This window comes from Simochromis diagramma, unplaced genomic scaffold, assembly GCF_900408965.1.
Source record: "Simochromis diagramma unplaced genomic scaffold, fSimDia1.1 OVJJ01000646.1, whole genome shotgun sequence".
NCBI lineage: Eukaryota > Metazoa > Chordata > Actinopteri > Cichliformes > Cichlidae > Simochromis > Simochromis diagramma.
Window position 1 is genome coordinate 4,876,790 of NW_024387279.1, and position 21,301 is coordinate 4,898,090.

General features: G+C 40.2%; 2 protein-coding genes across 15 annotated transcripts in view; both read left to right on the plus strand.

The window, feature by feature from the left end:
• The first annotated feature begins 1,982 nt into the window (after positions 1-1,982).
• On the plus strand, positions 1,983-13,697 carry LOC120715817 (eukaryotic translation initiation factor 4E type 3-like). 2 transcript variants are annotated; one of them, XR_005691740.1, is made up of 8 exons: positions 1,983-2,359; positions 3,401-3,473; positions 9,483-9,577; positions 9,745-9,805; positions 9,892-9,958; positions 10,039-10,194; positions 10,584-11,216; positions 11,364-13,697. XR_005691740.1 is itself a non-coding variant. In XM_040003011.1 (7 exons), the coding sequence occupies exons 1-7, from the start codon at positions 2,175-2,177 to the stop codon at positions 10,628-10,630; spliced, it is 684 nt and encodes a 227-aa protein (XP_039858945.1). In that variant the 5' UTR covers positions 1,983-2,174; the 3' UTR covers positions 10,631-13,697. The 2 variants fall into 2 exon arrangements, 1 of the variants encoding a protein (XP_039858945.1); XM_040003011.1 differs by having other exon boundaries at positions 10,584-13,697.
• A 5,072-nt stretch (positions 13,698-18,769) lies between these two features.
• The window catches only part of foxp1b (forkhead box P1b), a 148,498-nt gene continuing 145,966 nt past the window's right edge, over positions 18,770-21,301 (plus strand). For 5 of the 13 annotated variants that reach the window (XM_040002993.1, XM_040003006.1, XM_040002998.1 and 2 more), the window contains exon 1: positions 19,181-19,335. The gene's annotated coding sequence lies outside the window, so the exon portion shown is untranslated. The other 8 variants (XM_040002994.1, XM_040002997.1, XM_040003001.1 and 5 more) reach the window with 4 other exon arrangements.

Below are 21,301 nucleotides of genomic sequence, written 5' to 3' on the forward strand. Positions count from 1 at the left end.
CTTCTGTTGTTTAAATGTGCCGTAGGCTATAAATAAAATCGACGTGACAGGCAACACAAGTTCCGAAATTTTTCATAGTAGGCTACAGCACATGCCACATGATGTTACATTGCAAGGCTAGCATAAAAACACCTTTAGAGAATAGAAACAAAGTATCGATTCTATCGATCCAATACCAATCTGATACTAATACCATCAGTGCTGGATCTAGAAAATCATACATGGGGGAGGAGAAGGAGAGGGGCAAGAGGTCTAGACAGGGTGGCATATACATCTTTAGTGAAGTATGTGTAAAAATCACCTATATGTAAATGGAGCCAACAAAATAATAAAAAAAAGAAGCAATCAGTTTTTACAAGTATTCTAAGAACATTAAAGTTGTGTGTGGGGGGGAGCGTCCTGCAGGTTTTAGATGTGTCCTTGGTCTAACACAGCTGATTTAAATGGCTAAATGACCTCCTCAACATGTCTTGAAGTTCTCCAGAGGCCTGATAATGAACTAATCATCCGGTGTGGTGACCAGAGATGGGCAGTAACGCGTAACGCGTTACTGTAATCCGATTACTTTTTTTGAGTAACGAGTAAAGTAAGGGATTACTATTGCAAAAGCGGTAATTAGATTACTGTTACTTTCCCGTAAGCACGCTGCGTTACTGCGTTACTAAAACCGTGATTTTCTTGCGAGAGTGTCTCATGACAAAGACATAAGAGAGTGCGACGTTCGTGGCAACAGCTGTGTGCAGATCAACAATGGATAATATATCGAGTACGGAAACAGTATGAGCGTGCAGCGTTTAAAGTGTGGAAGTACTGACCTTACTTTGAGTTTGATTCCGTAAAAAGTGACAAAAACATTAGCGTCCGCTGCTCACTGCGTGGGAAGAAAACCCCTAAACTTCCGAGCAAGCACCGAGTGCGCTACCACGTAATGTGAAATTCACAGAGAAACTCACGGATTCTTCAACTGACCGCTGCGACAACACATGCACCAGGGTAAACCTCCGCCTACGCCACTCCTGCTTTACAGGTGAAAATAGAGCAACAGGACCGCTAGTCTTTGATTTTATTTATTTTCTGCTGTGTTTCACTTGCATTTATTTGAAAGAGTGAGTGTAAACACAAAAAAAATATTTATTTTATGTGCTGGAATGTGCAGAAAATAGGTTTAAATGTTAAACAAATTTCTTCCAGTCAGAGAATGTTGCATATAATTTAATTTTTGCTTGATGCATAAAGTTAAAAGATTAAAACTAATAAAACAAGTTTTAAAAAGAGACTTTTCCCTTTGATTGCATTTTGTATGATGGATTACGCAGAAAAAGTAGAATTGGGCTGAAAGATCTATCACTTTATTACCTATTCAGGTTGTAAATCGTGTTTTTAAAAAGTAACTAAGTAATTAATTACTTTTGAAAATAAGTAATCAGTAAAGTAACGGGATTACTTTTTGGGGGAAGTAATCAGTAATTAGTTACTGATTACTTTTTTCAAGTAACTTGACCAACACTGGTGCTGACCCCCCCCCCCCCGACACATGGTTGCACTGAGTAGGAGACTCTGTCTGTCATTGTACATTGGTATAGTGACAATAAAGGTATTCTATTCTATTCTATATCTAAAACCGGCAGGACACCGGCCCCTGAGGCCTGGAGTTCCCCAGTCCTGCACTACAGAAAGGAGGCAGTAGCCCCCCCGCCCCCCGTAGATCGGCCCCTGAATGCCAGCGTCGGTATCCATACTATCGGTATTTGATTGATCAACCCACTTCAAATGACCATAACAGGTAGGTTTAATACATGTACTGAGCATAGCCATGTCCCCTGTAGACAAAAATTGTAATTGTCCCTGTTCTACAATTATCGCAAAAATATATTTTGCCCCCTGTGATGCAAACTAATATTAGATTATTAATATGTCCCTTGTACTTCCGTGACCGCTATTTAGATATTTGGGCCACCCGAAAATGATGCCGAGTGAGCTCTCATCCTTTTTTTCCCTCATCTCCTGGGTGGACCAACGGCGACGTTTCTGCCCAGTGACGCAGAGACGTCAGCAGTCGGTGGGCGGAAAAGCGGTAGTGTGTTTCTGTAGGTGCAGATAAAGGCGAACCGGGTGTTTTTATCAAGTCCTTTCATACAGGGATAACGTACGACTTTAGTTCCGAGCCTGGTGAAATGGCGGTTCCTGCGGGTCAGACGGACGTCCAGATGGACCGCGGCGCCCTGAGCGGCCAGACGGTTTCCTCCGAAAACAACATAGACATCGACGAGAAAGAGTTGGAAAACATCACAAAGAAACACCGAGAAGAAGACACGGCGACGCTGCCTCTGCACTCGCCTTGGACGTTTTGGCTGGACAGGTAGTGATATTACTGCGTCTTCTTCCGCGTTGTCTTTGAGCTTTGAGCCCGGCACGAGCACAAACAAAGAAAGAAAAGAGAAAAAAGATGAAGAGCGGTGGTGGGGAGAGGGGTATCATTGTAAGGCCACAGCTTTCCCGGAGGCCTCCCGCAGCAAAATATAGCGGGAGAAGTGTTCGCATCTAACGCGACCTTGTTGTGTTCCCGGGTCCTGACAGTCACTCACAGTCCGCAGGACAAGTTCGCCTTGACAGGTTTTAGCCATTCAGACGTGCAGCAGAAGTTACTTTGATTAGCTTCTCTCAGCAGGGGGGAGCGCAGAAGGGAGGGTTTGGGGTGAAACTGATAGTTGTTGCACTTTTCTTTAAAACCTCGACGCCTTTAAAGAGCCCAGGCTCATCTCTCGTTGTTTTCACAAACGGCTAAGTGCAGCTAATCTGCGTCTTTTATTGCAAGGCTTTGCTACATAGGAACCCTTGCTCGGTGCAGTTTCGTCCTAAGCCTTCATTAAATGCAGCCCTAAACGTTGCATGGCTTCTTTTTTTATGAGGTCATGGGAATATCCCATGTTTATCATGGATACTCTGCTCGTTATTGTTGATTTATTTATTTTAATAATAACACTTTTAGCTTATGTATTTGCTGGCAGGAGTTTTATATAAAGGAATGAGGACTGAAAAACACCCAGATTATAGAAACAATACACACATACAATAGTTACCTGCTGAAATATACGTTTGTATGTTATCAACGTATATATTGGACTTTATGCGCATATTAATAGGGTCTCTTTTATAGTGTTTTGGTTTTCATTTATCCTTTTTTTTATGTTCTTTTTCTAACAAAGCTCTGTAACATGTTACTCAGTCTTCGTCTGTCTATAAAGTCAAGCAAGTGAAACTTATTCAGCAGTACTTTATAATAACAGCGGCTGCATCAAGCATATCTGGTGTCAGCTTTTTAAATATTACCATTATTTCCCTGTTAAACGCACTGCATTGTTTTTGGTGTGACATTAAGTCGTTTCATGTGTTCCTGCAGGTCACTGCCCGGCACCACAGCAGCAGAATGTGAGTCCAACTTGAAGAAGATCTACACAGTGCAAACTGTTCAGGTGAGATCTGGCGCCAGCTTAAAGAGTTTTTTCATCTTAGGAGCAAAGAGATCAAGTGCGTGACTCTGCTAAGAGTCAGAGCCATTTGAGAAGAGTTTCTGTGATGTAAGGGAGCGAGCAGGTCAGAGCCACGGTGGGTGCAAAACATTAGAAGTGCAGTGCAAAGTTAACTGACAGCTTTTATGAAGTGCATTTCAGCCGTCTGTGTTATACTAAAGTTTTTTTTCTTTCTTTTTACTTGTATGTGCAAACTTATTGTTTATTAATATCACTAATGTGACTGACGGTAGCTACTGCTCATGCTCGTGTCGGTTACAGTGCTTTGATATGATGCTCTGAAGGCTTCTTTTGTAAATGAAGAGAAGACGCTGTGTTATTTTTATCAGGAATATCAGCGTGCAACGTGCTCTTAAACTTATTGTATGAGGCTTATTGATGATTTACACTTAAGTAAAGAATCTACGCCTTAAGTCATAACTGCAAACCCATCTGAAACCCTACAGCATAACCTGACATGTACCTCCTTATAGAAGATACACATCAGCGCAGCCCACAGCCACTGTTGGCCTAATCAAGGCTGTGGATTGCCTTTTTAAATTTCTGGCAACTTTTTTGCTGCAGTTTTTCAGTAAGAGAAGTAACAGTCATTGTCTTGGTATAAAGAATAATAATCATAGTGTCAATATAAGCACTCATAAATGTCTGCAAATTTCCGGAGGGAGGCTGCTGAGACCATTGGAATGGGGCAGCTTGTGTAGATGACATCGAAGGCTCTACAAAGATTCCCCGCAGAAGTCTAAATCAGGCTTTACGATTGTATAGTTCAATGGAGTTTGAATCAAGCAGCTGGAAAAAGCAACAAAGTGTGATACAGCCGGGCTCATTCTGGAGTTTTGTGTGTGGAAATTCAAGCAGCGTGCAGAATGCGTTGCCATTAATTACAGCTGCAGTGGTGTGAAGCTTTGTTCAGGCGAATCAGATTTGTTTCTTAAATTAGATTTTTAGGACGGACTGTTTGGTTTTATTATTTGAAATCACAGAGACACTCGCGATACACAAAAGCATTACGTTGCTCGTGCTAACGATGATACCACAGAACAGCACTTCTGCAACGCAGTGCAAGGCAATCTGTGACACAATGAGATCTCTGTGTAACTGAAGATGGAAAAATTGACACATTAAAAAAAAAAATTAAACTGAGAGCAAGGATTCTATTTTTACCACATTAGTGTTATCAGTGTCTGCCAGTATTAATATAATTATTATGATTATTGCTCCATTTTAATAATGTGAACTCTGTTTATTTGCTCTCCGCTGTTGTCTCATTTTTCCTATTGAGTTTTGTCTTCACTGCAAGTTGGTTAGCGTGTGCTTGTCCCTCTGTCGTTCACCACGAGGAGTCATGAAGTCGCAACTCAAGTTAGTTTGTTTGGCTTTGTGTCACATGAATCAGTTGTTCACCAGCTACAAGCTGTGGCTGGTAACCCTGCAGCTCACTGGATCTCCAGAGCTAAAAAGCCGGTCTTACCGCAGCAACAACCTGGCCAGTAAGCCTCCAAATACATAGCAGATATTAGAATGCCTGGGCAGCCCACCCATTTAAAGAGGAAGGATTATATGAATTGCAATCAGTGTGCCTTTTCCATATTTGCAAGTGATCAGATCAAAATGTAAAGCCAGACGTCACAAACCTGTCTGCATAATTTGCCGTTCCAGTGTTGGCATCGGTGTCCATGTAGCTATGCTGGTGAAACAGCCTGATAAATTGTCTTGTTCCGGTTGGTTCCTCCAGCTTTGCCTCTTTAGAAGCCACTTCCAAAAGTGGCAGCAGATAAATTTATTTCAGTTTCTGTCTGCAGACTGTTGCCCTCTATGTTGTCCTCCACAGGGCTCTGTTGGGCTCTGCTAAATATGTCTGTCACTCTGGATCTGCCGCTGTGCTTTGCATAGTGAGGGACTTGAAAGGCACTTTGAAACCCAATTTGGGCAGGCAGAGCAGGTGGACTGAAACATGTCTGTAGAAATCCAATTGGAATTGCTTGTCAAACTAAGACCTAATTTATTCCTCAAATTCCCCCCACAAGCTGTGGAAAATGCAAATAAAAGCAGATTGCCATAAACTGTAAATCTCATAAACCCCCATTTTATTCACAAGACACCATAGAAAACATGTCAAATGTTTAAACTGAGAAAATGTACCATTTTATGTGTTGTTGTTTTTGTTTGTTTTGTTTTTAAAGGTATCTAGGTTTAAGTTGAATGGCTGCCACGTGTCTCAGAATAAGGTGCGACAGTGTCATGCTTACCACTGTGTAGCATCCACTTTTCCTTTAGCAAGTGTTGGGAGAGGGTTTTGTCCCATTCTACATTTTTCATTTTATTATTTATCAAATATTTTGAGTTGGTGAAAGGACTGGATTAGGACTGCGGCTATTGGTTATTTTAGTAATCAAGTTTTCTATCAATTATTCCATCTGTTAGGAGTAATCAGAAAAAATGTGTCTTTGTCTTATTAATGAACAATAACAAATATCCACAAGGGAAACAAACAGGTCTTTTAAAATGATTTCATTGGTTTCCATTGTAGAAATCGTAACGTTCTTAATAGTTTAACTGCGTACATCTGCCAAAAATAAACTGTTTCATTGTATCTTCATGTCATATTAAAATCATATTTCTTTTGAAATACCAAAATAAAGTATCACAAATACAGTAATGTAAATAAAATAAGATGGCTTGCACTCTGGCTTCTCCTGGATGAGGCAAATTTGGTGCATTCATGTGTTTGTGTATATTATATCAAATATTAATTAAAGCTGAAAAATGGTGTCACTAAGGCCTTGAAATAATGATGGTCTAGTACACGCTGTCATCTGTAATTGCTTCAGGTATCACTGTGATAGAAGGTGGGGCGGCTGTTGAAGAGTCAGGTCATGTTACTGTTGCAAAATGTTCCTCCAGCTGTTCCTTTTTAGCACCAGTTACTTTGTAATTACTTTTATTACCCTGGTTACATATGCTTTGAGATCTGTTGCTGCCATCAAATTAAAAATGAGCTAATATTTTTCATGAAACTGTAAAATGTCTCATTTTAGGGAGATCTGAGGACTTGGCGTCCCAACTTTTTGGAATTAGTTTAGATTTAAGTTACAAAAATCACATTTTTTTTGAGCTTTCTTTCTTTTTCTCTTCTGTCCACACATTCAAAAAATCAATATTGAAATTATGCAGCTCCATGTATAATGGCTAAAATGATAAACTGTAAATTACAGTGAAGTCGTTAAAAAAAGAGAGAGAGAAATTGTTTTTGTAGCACTGCAGAAAGGTATTTTTTAGGGTTGTGTTTTTTTGTTTTTTTGTTGTTTTTTTAAATACAGAAATAGGGATGTCACTATACCAGAAATGTAGTAGTTGATACCAGTATGTTTGTTTATTGAACACAATTTAATACCACACTAAAGAAAAATGGGGAAAAAGTAATGTATGAATGATGATGATGATGATGATAACAATAACAACTGTAATAATGATGGTAGTATTATATTTTATTGACATGACACTAATATGAGGTTTAACTGTTAATGTCATTCCATTAGCTTAAGCATTTATATAACATTCGACATTGCTAGCATTTAACCTTTGGTCTGAAGTTGATTTCACAATAGCAGTGTCTGCTGTTTGAAACAAAATGGTAAAGAGTATTTTGGGATGACGCGAGAAGGATGACAATAACACTCTGTATGCTGTTAATATGAGCTGAAAGCTTGGATTCTTTGAACAGATCTGGATGGCCATGTTTTAGGCTCTTTGCTAAATTGGAAGCGTTCCCAGTGTGACTTTTACAAATCAGTTGTCACCCCTTTTTGAACCTTGTCAAGCACAAAGTACCAGCTTACCTGACTCTTATTGTATTTCTTATCAGTGACATGCCTATAAAGAAATCAGCTCACCATATTTAAGCATTTACACTTTTCATTTTAATCAAAGGTAGCTAAATTTAAGTTTCCACCACCAGGGGCCAGGGTTTTCTTAGAAACCTTTAGTATATAAAATGCAGCCTTTGTTACGATTTTTAGGTGGTGCAGTCCTTTTTTTTAATTAATGAAAAGCTACAGCCTTTTTCTGATTTAAGTCGGTCTTATTGGAAAAATAAAAAAGAGAACAAATGGACAATAAAAGCAAACGTAGTTACTTAAAACAGATTTGCTGTTCAGCTGGCAACCGTCCATTTATGTTCACTCATTTATTACTGCCTGCTAAATCATTTATCCCTGTATGTGAGCACACTTCACTCAGCTTTGTGGCTTTTACGCTGAGGTACTTTGTGCTGGGGTCCCTACAGCAGATGGATGTTTGATTTGACACCGGATGTATGTATCCAGGCTTCAGACCAGTTCTAGGAGTACACTAACTTGTGACCCTCTGAGGCCGGGTTCGTGTCTCCTCTGATTCTTGAACCAGGGATGTTTCAATCGGTGTAGAGCCGGTGCCAGGTGCTGACACTGGTGCTAGCATTTATACCCATGTGTGGTGTGTCTTGGTTGCTCTGCAGCTTTCCCTCCAAAATATTAGTCGTGAGTTGATAATTTGCTTCTAGTTAATCATAAAAATTGTGAAGTAGCTAGAAATGCAAGAGAGAAGTCAGCAGCACCAATCGCAGGCATTGCGCGCTGCATTGATGTAGCATGCAGTTACATTTCTATGGAGGTGCATATTAGGCTACACATAAGTTGTGGTAAATGGTTTCAGAAGGGTTTGCAGTTACAACAACCCTACAGCACAGATTTAATATGGAAGTATAATCCCGCTGTAAGCCGCATGTATTAACCACTTTACTCGATGCTGAAAGTGGGATCTTTCTTTTTGTTTGCAAAGATGTATCAAGCAGCTACCTACAACTACGCACATATTCTGTATATTTGTACCACACCATTAGCTTAACAGCAAGTGCATAGCCTTACATTAATAAAGCGTAACATGACAGCATTTTATTGTTTTACTCTCCAAGAGCTGTCTCCAGCAGTGGGAGTCTGCTACAACTTTTTTTGTTTTGTTTTTTTTTTCTTCCCTCTCTGGGAGTTTGTACTTGTCATGATATGGGTTGCCTTCCAGGTGCAGACATTGTTTGGTGTCCCACTGACATTTTACCCGTTTCTCGTGTTTCACGTTGGCCTGCGGATGCACTTAAAGCCACACTGACTCACTACACCGTCTTATGATAGAAGTTACTATTGCAATTCACGTCTGTTTCTGAATCCAGCTGATATCTATATAATACAAAACATAGATGCACCATCCATCCAATTCCTTCCACTTATCAAATTCAAAGTTGCACAGGGGGAGGAGCCCATCCCAGCTGTTACACAATGAGCGCACCCTGGACAGGCCACAGACGGACTGAGGATGACAATTCATGCTCACATTAAGTCTAAGGCCAAATTCAAATCACCAACAATATGCATGTGCATAAACTGTGGGGCTACCCGCGCTAGCATAGAGAGAACAGGGAGACTCCACAGATCCTAGCGTGCTGGTGGATTTAAACCCAGGATCTTGTTGCTTTGATGCGACACTGCTGACCACCACACAACTGTGCCATCCAGTCATTGGCATGTAGGCACGTGGCTCTCCAAGGCCCTGCCTCCGCTTTCCTCCCAGATCTACACTGGAACCTACTGGACTCACTGGTTTCCCTTTCTGTAACCAGTCCTCTTTTTAGATGCACGAAAATGTAAAATGCTACTAATGCTTTAAATCGACAGAGATGTTTTGGACATTAGGTCATAACAGTTGTTTCTTCATTCTGCTGATAGCTGTAGTGAATAAATTTGTATTAGATACTTTGTTTAAAGCCAGTTTCGATTTAAATACGACTTGGCTTGTCTAGCAGAGAACACTGACATTAAAAAGTCCTTCCATGTATATCATGATCAAATGTCCATTTCTGTGCCAGCCACAAAACTCCAATACAAGAGCAGCCATTATTGAGCTGCTTCTCTCTGTTTGCAGATGTTCTGGAGTGTATACAACAACATCCCTCCAGTCACAGCCCTGCCTTTGAGATGTAGCTATCACTTAATGCGCGGAGAGCGGAGGCCGCTGTGGTGAGTCTGTAACTGTCAATATTCCAGTATTCACGGGTGTGTAGAGATGAGCAAATGAAAAATCTCTCATGCAGCAGCTGCTGTATAATACTCCCTGATCTTGATTTTAAAAAGCCCTGTTATTTAATAGGCTGCACAGTAACGTGTTTTAATCTTTTACACAACAGGGAAGAAGAGAGTAATGCAAAGGGAGGCGTATGGAAGATGAAAATACCAAAAGAAAACACTGTATGTGCCGCCCTCTGATTATCTGCTGCCATCATGTAAACAAATCTGAATCATTCATGAGCTTTTCTGCCTTTTTCCTGTTTCAGTCTGCAGTTTGGAAAGAATTGTTACTCGCTACTATTGGAGAGCAGTTTGCAGATTACTGCGCCTCAGGTTTGTTTAGTTCTTAAAAAAAAAAAAAAAGTAAATCGCATAAGTGGATTTACTGTTAACATCGCTTCTCTTTTTGACAGATGATGAGGTGGTTGGCGTCAGCGTTAGCGTCCGGGATCGGGAAGATGTTGTACAGGTGTGGAATAGCGATGCATCTCTCGCTAATGAAGCAAATATCTTGGGGAAAGTTTATGAGCTGCTCCCGTACATATCTTTTAAAGCTGTTTTTTATAAGTGTAAGTATGCCTGTTTTTTGTTTCACTTGTACTTTTGAATTCACGCTACAGGTTTAAAGAGGGAAGCGGGTACTCTCTTTATGGTATGAGGTAGATGAGAGAATAAGAGTAAACTGTGCATACTTGAAGGACCTAACCAGAACATGTAAGCATGTCACAGAATGATTTAAGAAGGGTGCATGGCTATAGGCTGATCAGGCAGCAAATTCCCCCCATATGCCTTCTTACTTGCTTCACATAACACATTGAGATGGGCTCTTTTTGTCTCTGCCTGTTACTTTTTGTAGCCAAAAATGTAATGAGCTACACTATTTAAGTGACAGTGTATCTTAGTGTAGCTGAGTTCTGTTTCCTGCGTGTGTAGTGATCTAAATTTGTGTGTCTTTCAGCTCACATGGAGCATCATGCCTTTGAGGGAGGACGCTCAAGACATTAGATTCTACTGCCGCCCCCCCCCCCCTTTTTTTTTTTAACCTGAACTCTGTTCCTGCCTTGGCGTGAAGGCGCTGTCCACAACCTAATCGAGGATATTATTTTGCTCTCAACAAGGAAATGTTATCAATCTATTTTTATAACTTTTAATGACTGATGCCTTGTTTCATTTAAATGTGGGTCCTAACAGCTCGAAACTCTCGAGAGAATGTTTATCCAGTGTAAATCTCACCCCGAGTTCGTTACTTCACGTCGATTTTTTGCCTTTCCTGCTACACTGAACTGCACTGCCACCATGGTCCCGTCATGTGCACAGACTGTGGACCTCGCAATTTTATTCCTGGTAGAGGTAGCAGCTACTTAACCTAGCTAGTTTCAGCTGTTGTGTATGTTAGACGTATGCATTCATGTCGTGTTTTAATCAAGTCTGCTTTTTCGGTGCCAAAGCACTTTCCTGCCATTTAAGGAGCTTGTATCTTAATGGTGAAGGTGTCGTTTGTATTCAGCTGGACATTTGCCACTTGGATGGAGGTGAATGTCCCAATTGGTTTCTTGAATCTTCATCAAGTGTACATCAAACTGAAATCAGGGTAACATTTCAAAGATATTGCACATAGCTGCCAGTTCCCATTATGATGTTATCTAGTTATAAAGCTGTCATATAGCACAGATGTGACATTCAGAGCCTGCATATTTGGCTTGTGATTTTATCTTTTCTTTTTTTTTTTTTTTAACAGCGTTATCCTGTAAGGTGCCTCTAACAACGCTCCTCTCCACACCCTGTTGGACATTTCTTTCAATATGCACGTTGAAAGACCCCACCCCCGCCCCGCTCTCTTAAACGGAGACATAGATTGTTTGGGGGAGATACATGGCACATTTTTGTGCTCGGCTCTTTGGTGTTTGTCTCTACTTGTTTCTCCTACCAATAAATCTAGTAGTTTGCTTACTTGGACTGTGTCCATTAAAACACACACACACAGAGGGGAAAGGGGGCTGGATTATTGGCTTAGAAGAATGTTACTGAAGGTCCTGCTTTTCCCAGATTTAGCAATGTTTGTAAAAGGAAAAAATATGAATAAGTAAAAAAACAGCAGATATGACAAGTTTCAGTTGTCACGACATCGATGAAAAAAAATTACTCTTATACTGTAGGTCATAATTCTGTCCCAGTCATACATTTTTATTTGTATTTTTAATTTTTTGTCACAAACCTTTTCTCTGCATCTCGATCGGTTTCCTTCACTAACCCTGTTCCCGTGCCGTGGTTTTATTGCAGTGTAGGGCTTCAGTTACTGAAATGCTTCTGGTATGTCAGCACCACTTTTATAGTTCAACTTTGGACGGGTTGATGGTTACGAGAGGAGAATTTGTCCTTTGTAAACATATTGTGCAGCGATACGGGCAAAGTAAATAAAATGGAGCCGAAAATGAAGTGCTTATCACCGGCGTTTCATTTTGCACAATACAAACATCAATAACAGGCCCGTTAAAGGAAATTAATGTTATTTCATGGGGAATGTCTCGGTGTATTAAAAGCTTTTGCATATCCTCAGCCACTTTGTGCTAATTCATTCTGGCAGCGCATTGATTTTGGTCCTCACACACCTTGTAATCGTAAGACCTGATTTTAAATACTGACTGGTGGTGATTATATGACTGATAACCTCAGCTTTTCAGTCATGAATTTTTAGACCTTCCATGAAGCAAGTTTGCTACTGATAACATTAATACTGGCGTTAATTAGATGTGAAAGTTTCATCTGAAGAGAACAACTTGCTGTTGCTGTTTGGAAATAAGATGCAGGCCTCAAAATCACAAGAGGCTAAAGGATGCAAAGGATATTCTCATTACCACATATAATCTGTGTAATGTACCTCGTGTAGCTTTCAGTAAACTTTCTCAGAGACCAGAAAGGCTCAACCCATCTAAAATGACCTCATTCACAACACAAGTAGTTGCTGCAAAGTTCCTTGTAAGTTCACTGACCCCCTCAGTCTAAATATGTGTATGAAATGTTTTGGCAATAAACACTGCAACATTTCTCCGGTCTTTAGTGAGCACTGTACAACAAGCTGGAGCGAGCGACTGTGAAATTAGGACTTTGGGGCTCTGAACATGTCTAATACCCAAGATATGATGTAAATATCCCCTGTGCAGCTCCTGGCCGTGCACAGATCCATTCCTAGATTTAGTTAAGTTACATGCTGTCTGTTTTCCTACTGATTGTGCCTGTTATGAGCAGCCAGTTGAAATGGTTTATACAGTTGTTTGTAGCTGACCATTGGCCCAGTGTGGACATAAAGGGATGGACATGGTCAGCAACAATGCTCAGTTGGTACTAAGGTGCCCAAAGTGTGCCAAGAAGATATCCCCCTCACCGTTGCACCACCACCACAAACCTGAATTAGTTATACAAGGCAGGATGGATCCATGCTCTCACACCGTTTACATCAAATTGTAAACATGCACATGTCACAGCAGAAGTTTAGACTCATCAGATCATGCAATATTTTTCCAACCTGCTATTGTTCAATTTTGGTGAACAATTTTGTGTAAACTGTAGGCTTCCTGACAGGACTGTCACCTGGTCTGGTCTTCGGCTGCTGCAGCCCATCTGTTTTAGGGTACTGTTTTATATAATCAGAGATTCATCTGCATACCTTGGTCTATAACAGATTATTTTGCCCTACTGTTGTCTTCCTATCAAAATACCCACAAACTGGAAAACGCCAGTCAATCAGTAATTCTCGGATCAGCCCGTCTGGCACCAACAAACATGCTTTGTTCAAAATCACTCAACTCACCTTTCTTCCCCGTTTTGGATCTTGACCGTGCCGACATGGTTAAATGTACTGAGTTGACGCCATGTGATTGGCTGATTAGACATTTGCATTAAACAGTTAAACTAGTGTACCTAAGAAAGTGACTGGAGAGTGTATAATAAGTGTTGTTATTTTCCTGCTAAAATGTGAATTACTGACAAGAAGACTGCTTGTTAGCACTTCCTCTGGTAACAGTCACACCAAATGTCTTTGTTATCACACTGGCATTAAAAGAGCTGAAAGGAAGCTTTTGTGGGTTCATGATTGCATGTGTTTGGCAAAGATGTGTGATATGTTTTCAATTAATATGGACTGTAAATGAACAACAGTCCATGCAGCGCCTCTCGCCCTATGACAGCTGGGATAGGCTCCAGCACCCCCGTGACCCTGAAAGAGGACGGATGTATATTCCAAATGCAACATTGTTTAGGTTAGCTTTAACAGTTTAAATAGAATTTAAATAGAGTTCAAGTACAACATGGTAAGATGTGTCAAGATGATACGTAACTATGAATGGTTAAAACTGTAGCCTGTGCAGTGCCTTAAATCTGCATTCTTTTAAATGACCAGCAGGCGGTGACTTACACTTGCAAAAAGAGGAAGCATTTTAAAGGGAAGTCAGGGGGAAAACAGCATTGGTCTCTCTTAATGTGTGGTTTCAGTAAACAGTTTCCTGATGTGTTTTAGTTTTCAGTCACTTAGTCTTACTTAATGCATCATCATCATCTTCACTTTGTAAAATATGGTGCCGGATAAAGTAAAGAAAACTATGCATTGTTAATACAGCACCATAAAAAAATACAAAGTGCTTTGACAGACAGGCAGAAAATGAATACTCAAAGGTCAGATTTAAACAGAACGCAAGATGGCTAAACAGCTTGAGGGGAAAAGGCATCACATGTAATGGAATCAAAGAAATACATGCCTAGAAAAATGTGTTTTAACATGTGATTTTCAAGCTGGTTGCTGGTTGGTAACTTTATCTCCTCAGAAGGTCATCCCAAAGTGAAGAGGGCCATGTGACACATCAAACTTATTGGTAGTGTCACAAGAAAAACAATGGTGTGCTTGGTTGCAACGTAACTTTATTCTTTCATGAGTTATTTACAAGTTTCTCACCACTTATAAAATGTGTTCAATGTGCTGCCCATTGTGTTGGATTGTCAATGCAACCCACTTCTCCCACTCTTCACACACTGATAGCAACACCGCAGGAGAAATGCCAGCACAGGCATCCAGTATCCGTAGTTTCAGGTGCTGCACATCTCGTATCTTCACACCGTAGACAATTGCTTTCAGATGACCCCAAAGATAAAAGTCTAAGGGGGTCAGATTGGGAGACCTTGGGGGCCATTCAACTGGCCCACGACGACCAATCCACTTTCCAGGAAACCGTTCATCTAGGAATGCTCGGACCTGGACCCATAATGTGGTGGTGCACCATGTTGCCGGAAAAACTCAGGGAACGTGCCAGCTTCAGTGCATAAAGAGGGAAACACATCATCATGTAGCAATTTCAAATATCCAGTGGCCTTGAGGTTTCCATTGATGAAGAATGGACCCACTATCGTTGTACCCCATATACCACACCAAACCATCACTTTTGTTGTTCCAACAGTCTTGGAGGGATCCATCCAATGTGGGTTAGTGTCAGACCAATAGCGGTGGTTTTGTTTGTTAACTTCACCATTCACATAAAAGTTTGCCTCATCACTGAACAAAATCTCCTGCGTGAACTGAGGGTCCTGTTCCTATTTTTGTTTTGCCCATTCTGCAAATTCTGTGCGTCGATCTGGGTCATCCTCGCTGAGATGCTGCAGTAGCTGGAGTTTGTAAGGGTGCCATTTGTGAGTAGCTAATATCCGCTGAAGGGATGTTCGACTAAGTGCCACTCTCCAGTGACATGCGGCGAGTGCTACGCTGTGGGCTCTTGCTGAATGAAGCTAGGACAGCCACTGATGTTTCTTCATTAGTGACAGTTTTCTTGTGTCCACATTTTGGCAAATCCAACACTGAATGATGTGTCACATGACCCTCTTCCTATTGAAGAAACAAAAGTTGTATCCAAGATGGCCGACTTCTAAATGGCCACCATGGTCACCACCCATCTTGAGGAGTTTGCCCCCTCACATATACTAATGTGCCACAAACAGGACTTTAATATCACCAACCATTCCCATGTTATTACGGTGTATCCATATAAATGGCCCACCCTGTATATAGTAATGTCATGTGTGTGTATATATATGCCATTTTAACAGAGCATTATCTTACTAACTTTCTGGCTCACAAAATTTGGAAACATATAAGGCCTGTGCAGTCTTGCCATTCATATTTTCAGAGGCAGTCTTTGGTAACCTAACCCCTGCTTCTTCTTCCTTTTATTCATTTAACAGTTCTTTATAGGTCATTATCTGTACACTTCCTCCTCAAGTCCTCTTCCTTTCATCACACTTTCAGTGCTACAGCCCACGGCAGCAAGGGGAAAAACACCGTATGAAAGCCATCTGCCCCTCCCGTTTGAAATCAAGAGGAGCTCCTATTCATTTGCTTAATTACCTAATTAACAGAAAGCTAATTACTTTGTTGTGTGCACGCGTATGTGTAGAGAGGCTGTTACGTAACTGATAGTGATCCTCAATTAATTTGTAACTACACTCCATCAAGTCGGGGCCTTAATCCGCACGACACATCGCCAGCATGACACCAACAAAACAGGATAATAAATTCCGACACAGGCACATGGCTGCTGGGCTCTGCTGAGCTCATAGATCCAGTATTGACATGCAGATCAAGCCCATGAAGGAATAGAAAGCTGGGATTGTGTGTTAGATTAACGCCATAAGACTTTATAGACATTTGGATTTTTATCTTTAATTACACCAGACAATCATGTTTACAACCTTATGTTAATCAAATGAAAAGCTGCAGAAAATACAACTCAGAGTAAAGTGCAACTCCTATAGGAATTTTGTGGTGATCATGTAGTTGCATCACAACGAGAGTGCAGACACATTCAAAAGCCAGATGTGCGTGTTTTGGGTGTCAAAGTTTGAGTCTGACAGTTTAGTATTTGAACTGAAATGCAGTGTAGGCTCACAGGAGGCTCTTCATTTTAGGGCCCACAGTGACTGATCTGTCTGTGAATGCTTATAGGCTACAACAGGTAGCGCACCACAGAGACGTATGCTCGCTTGTGTGAAATCTTATCTTTGGTTTTGGCCATTTGCCTGCATTTAATTGTTTTTATTTCTTCAGTTGTGAACACTTTGGTTTTAGAGGAAGGTCCCGACATTATAGTTAAACACATAAATCCTGCTAGTTTGGATTCAGGAGACACCCTCCCTGCTTTTAAGATTAGGCTTAAAGCTTTCCTTTTTGATAAATCATGTAGTTAGTCCTGCTTTCTTCCCCTCATCCCCAACCGTCATGGCAGATGGTTGCCCTTCCCTGAACCTAGTTCTGCTGTTGTTTTTTTCCTGTTTAAAAGAGATTCTTCCAGTTGCTTGCTCATAGGGGGTCATCTGATTGTTGGGGTTTTCTCTCTATCATTGTAGTGTCTCTGCCTCCGTGATTTGGTTCTATACAAATGAAACTGAATTAAAATGAATTGAAATAAACTGCTCAAAGGACAGCTGTCTTGTGCTCTGGCCTTGAAGGGCTGTAAATTTATACAACACCCACGAGCTACATGCTATAATACATACACTGTAAACAAAGCATTTTTAGAACATCATCTTTTTTCTATAACCTGCACTTGTACACTTTACTGATACAGTTTATTTAATTAAAACTAAACACAAAACACAAACAAAATTGGGATCTTATTTTACTCTCTTTAACTCTTTTATTTTAAAAATGAAACCTGTTTGTTTTTCTTTTTAAATGTTTAAAGCCTTTACAGACCTAGTTTATGTGAAGCATTTCAAGAGACAACAGGAAGTAGTTGGTAATGCTGTATTTTCCTGTTTGTTACTGTCACTATGAAGTAACAGGGACAATGTCAGCTCACTGTGACTTTTGGTGCACTACTGATGGTGTCAGAGGTAACTGCAGCAGGGCAGAAGATCGCCTGACAGTCTCTCAGTAACATAAGAAATAAGAAATCTGACATTTAGGTGCAGAACTGTAGACAGCAGCCTCCTGCAGGCAACACAGAAATATTATTAGGATCATGACACAGTGTTTTTATTTGTGTGGAATAATCAGTGTTTGGTGCCAAGTCAGTGAGCAGTATATGTATTACGCTCAGTGACAGACACCAGACTCCAGTTAGTGAATCGCAGGAAAACTTACCAGGCAAAAAACATATATAAAAATCTTTATCATCATTAGTAATGGTATATTAAAGGTTTAAATGCTATATTATTTTAAATACCAGTGCAATGGGATGCTTCAAACTTACAAAGTTTATGCCAAGACTTAAATAACAAAACAAAAAAGCATATATTAATGGATTATGAATATCAGAGAAGCTTGTGGATATGAAATTGTGCATGTTTTGTTAGAGGGATTGATTATATGAAGTCAAATATCAATAACCTCAAAATGCGAGTGTTTGTTCAGTGGAAATATTAGAGTAATTCGTCTCATGACAGTGTGCTACCAGAGGGTGGCGCTCTCTACTAAGAAACAGTCTCTCATCAGAGGTCCATCAGCAGCGCTCAGCTCTGATGCAGCCATGATAAATGCAATGTCCTTTACAGTGAAGTGAGCTGTGCTTCTCCAATATTGATCAAGGCCAAAAAAGAGGAATGAATCAAAGAAATTCAGAGTATTTTCTGAGGGCACATTAATGCTGCCTTACACTCAGCGTTAACTGGACACTTAAACCTTCCCAGTCTCTTCTCCAGGGCATTTGAGTTGTGGTTGCATTTGTATAATTGCTTTTGTGTAAGAGTGAGCAAAACTTTTAAACCAGAACAGTTACTCCAAACAGTGAAACAACTTTGCTGAAATGTAGGTGTGCTGACATTCCCTTTAAAACATCCAGAGGAGCTGGCTTACATGTTAGAAAATGATATGCAGCCCATACTGAAAAGAACCTGGACTTTGATTATCTATACTGTCTATACTGCCCACCACCACCATCAATGCTTAAAATTCCTCAAAGCTGGAGATTAAAACATATATGATGAGTATGTCAAAGCATTTATCTCTTTTTTATTAAGTGAGGCTTTGGAAGAGTTATGATGAACCATAGATCAGAAAAAATAATAGTACAATAATAATTAAAAAAAAGACAGGAGAGTTTTTCTGAAATAATAGAAGTTCATTCAGCCTCAGTTATAATTAGTGAGCTTAGAGATTTTAGCTTTTCTGACAGCCCCCTCTCTCCTGTCACATTTTCAGCTAAAACTAATGCATATCATTACATTTCCCCATAGAAAGGACCTACTAAGTGCTACTAAGTGCTACTGAAATGTACTTGTGACTATGATGTTAGGATCTGCAATGCAATGAACGTTGTTTACCTCAGGTGGATATGACGTCACGGATTTGGAAGATCAAAACAACAACATCCAAATCAGCGATTCTTCCTTTTTTTTTCCTCCTTCTTTTCACAGCGTGTTAAAATCTAATAAGAACATTAAGCAAGGAGCTCGTGCCTTTTCCTGCGAGAAAGACTGGCAGGCAGCGAGTGTGAAACTCCACATTTCGCTTTATTTCGACGCCCTCGGTAAGATTATCTTTTAAGTTACTTAGTTAGTTCCCCCCCTCCACCTCCCGGGCGGAGTAATATTCACTGTTTACTGTGTGATTTGTTGTTGCACGCATTCTCGGTACACAAGCTCGCGTGCACGGCTTCGTTATCTCATACTAGCGAATCGGTACCCTCCGCGTGCGCCCTGTTAGCTGCTGTAAAGCGTTTTTTTCCGTTCTGGTAAGTTTCACTACTATTCTAATGTTAACGTTAGCTTTGCTGTTTCGTGTCTAGATACCTGCTGCGGCTGCTGCAGCTGCACTCGGATACTCGCACCGAGTTTGTCTCGGTTTTGTCTTGCTGTTTGCCGAATTGTTACAAATAGCGAAATAAATATACACCTGTATTATTATAACGTTGGGCGATAGGTAGCGCCGTTTTAATGCAGCTGTACCGAGCGGCTTTTACAAGAATATCTTTACGACTCTATATTTACCCTCTGCTTTTTTGTTCTTTTTCTTTTTTGGGAAAAGTTGGGTTTCTAACTTAGTTGAGGCTACTCGTGAGACCCCGGGGGGAAATGCACCTCTCGTCCAAAAAGTATTTTCAAAATGAATGCTACATGTTTATAACGTGCTGCTTAGCAATGGCCGCTAACAGACCGTAATTACCACGCTACATATTAAGGATGCGCTGTAAAAGTTGTTTTTTTTTTTGTTAAACTTTACACGGTGAAGGGGAAGTTTTGAGTGCCGTGATTTCTTTGGAGTGAAACCAGGGATGGAGCTTTTCCCCCACGTGTTAGCTGTGCTCCAAACTCAGAAAGACCGGAGGAAGTCAGAAGTGTAGCAAGCCCTCAACTTTGAAAGTTATCATTACTTTTATTTAGCTGTCCATCAGTTGCGTTATTCAAGCGTGTTCTTTCGGTGTGGCTTCCCTGCTCAGCGGTAAGGCTGTGTACCCAACACAAGTAAAAGCGGATATTCATTTCGTAACGTTTCATTAACACAAAGGAATTACGGAGTTAATTCCTAATTATGGCTGTGGTAACGTAAAATAGCGCTTTGAAAGTGTTAAACGTTATATATTTCAACTTTTATAGTGGTTTGCACAGGATGTGAGACAATGGTTGTGTTGAATAAGATGTGCTGTGGGTTACAGTTGAACATTTTCATAAATGTAAATTGGCTGGAGCTGCGATCACTGTACGGAAAATGGAGATTGTTTTGTTTGTTAATTTAATATTTGCAGATCAAGTTGTTGCAATAGTGTAGTTAAACTTTTTTTTAACTAATAGACAGTAACATTATTATTTGTGCAAAGGAATGTTGTACAGCACTGTAGCATTTAAGCTCACCTATTGCAAACACGTTAAAACATTTTTTTTAAATTATTTTAACGTGTATTTTTTAAAAGGGGTCTTCCAGGCAAATAAGCACTATTTACAAATACAGTGGATAACTAATAAACAAATTATCTGATACACTCAGTCTGTATTAATTTTTAATATTAGGCAGAATTAAAATAGTGCCAAAAATTATTATATATTTTTTTAATAACTAAAGTAAATAAATATAAATAAATAAAGTCTTGCCCTAATGTTTCATACAGTAAGATTGCAGATGGCAACTAAAACTATCTGAAATTTTACAAAAGGGAAACTGCAGCTTTAACAACTATTGCTGGCAGTGCTCCCTCCTTCTTGGTCTTTGGATTAGTCATTGTCTGAGGGGAAAAAAACACTTTTTTGTAGGAGAAGTAAAGTAAACAGCCTCCAACAAGCGAACCTTGACAACCCAGATTAAGGAAAACATTGGAGATCAAACAGTGCTGCTGCTGGGCTGTTGTCATGAGCTGCCTGAGAGAGAGCTGCAGACTATTTGAACAGGCACTGGGGTTTGTGTGCTCACTTATGCAGAAATGGACCTTCGCAAATGCTGACCCAGGTTTCCAAAAAAAAAAAAGAAAAAAAAAAGGAAAAACTCAGGATGAACTTTCTTTGCAACTTTTCCAGGGCCTGCTGTTTGACACGGCTATTACATACAGACGTTCAACCTTCTGCTGTTTCTGATGGGAACGACCTAAGTGTGTCCCCCACGCCTCCGTCTACAAATGAGAAAGACTGTACTTTCCTGCTCCGTACTGAAACTGAATAAATTGAGTTGGCGAGGGGGATTTTAAAAAAATAGCTTGAAATTTGAGGAAG

What these genes read in the sequence shown, in the direction of transcription:
- LOC120715817 (XM_040003011.1), top strand. Translation starts at nt 2,175, where the DNA reads ATGGCGGTTCCTGCGGGTCAGACGGACGTCCAGATGGACCGCGGCGCC. An exon ending in TGGACGTTTTGGCTGGACAG is followed by an intron (nt 2,360 to 3,400) that starts GTAGTGATATTA and finishes GTGTTCCTGCAG; the next exon opens with GTCACTGCCCGGCACCACAG. An exon ending in GGAGAGCGGAGGCCGCTGTG is followed by an intron (nt 9,578 to 9,744) that starts GTGAGTCTGTAA and finishes TTTACACAACAG; the next exon opens with GGAAGAAGAGAGTAATGCAA.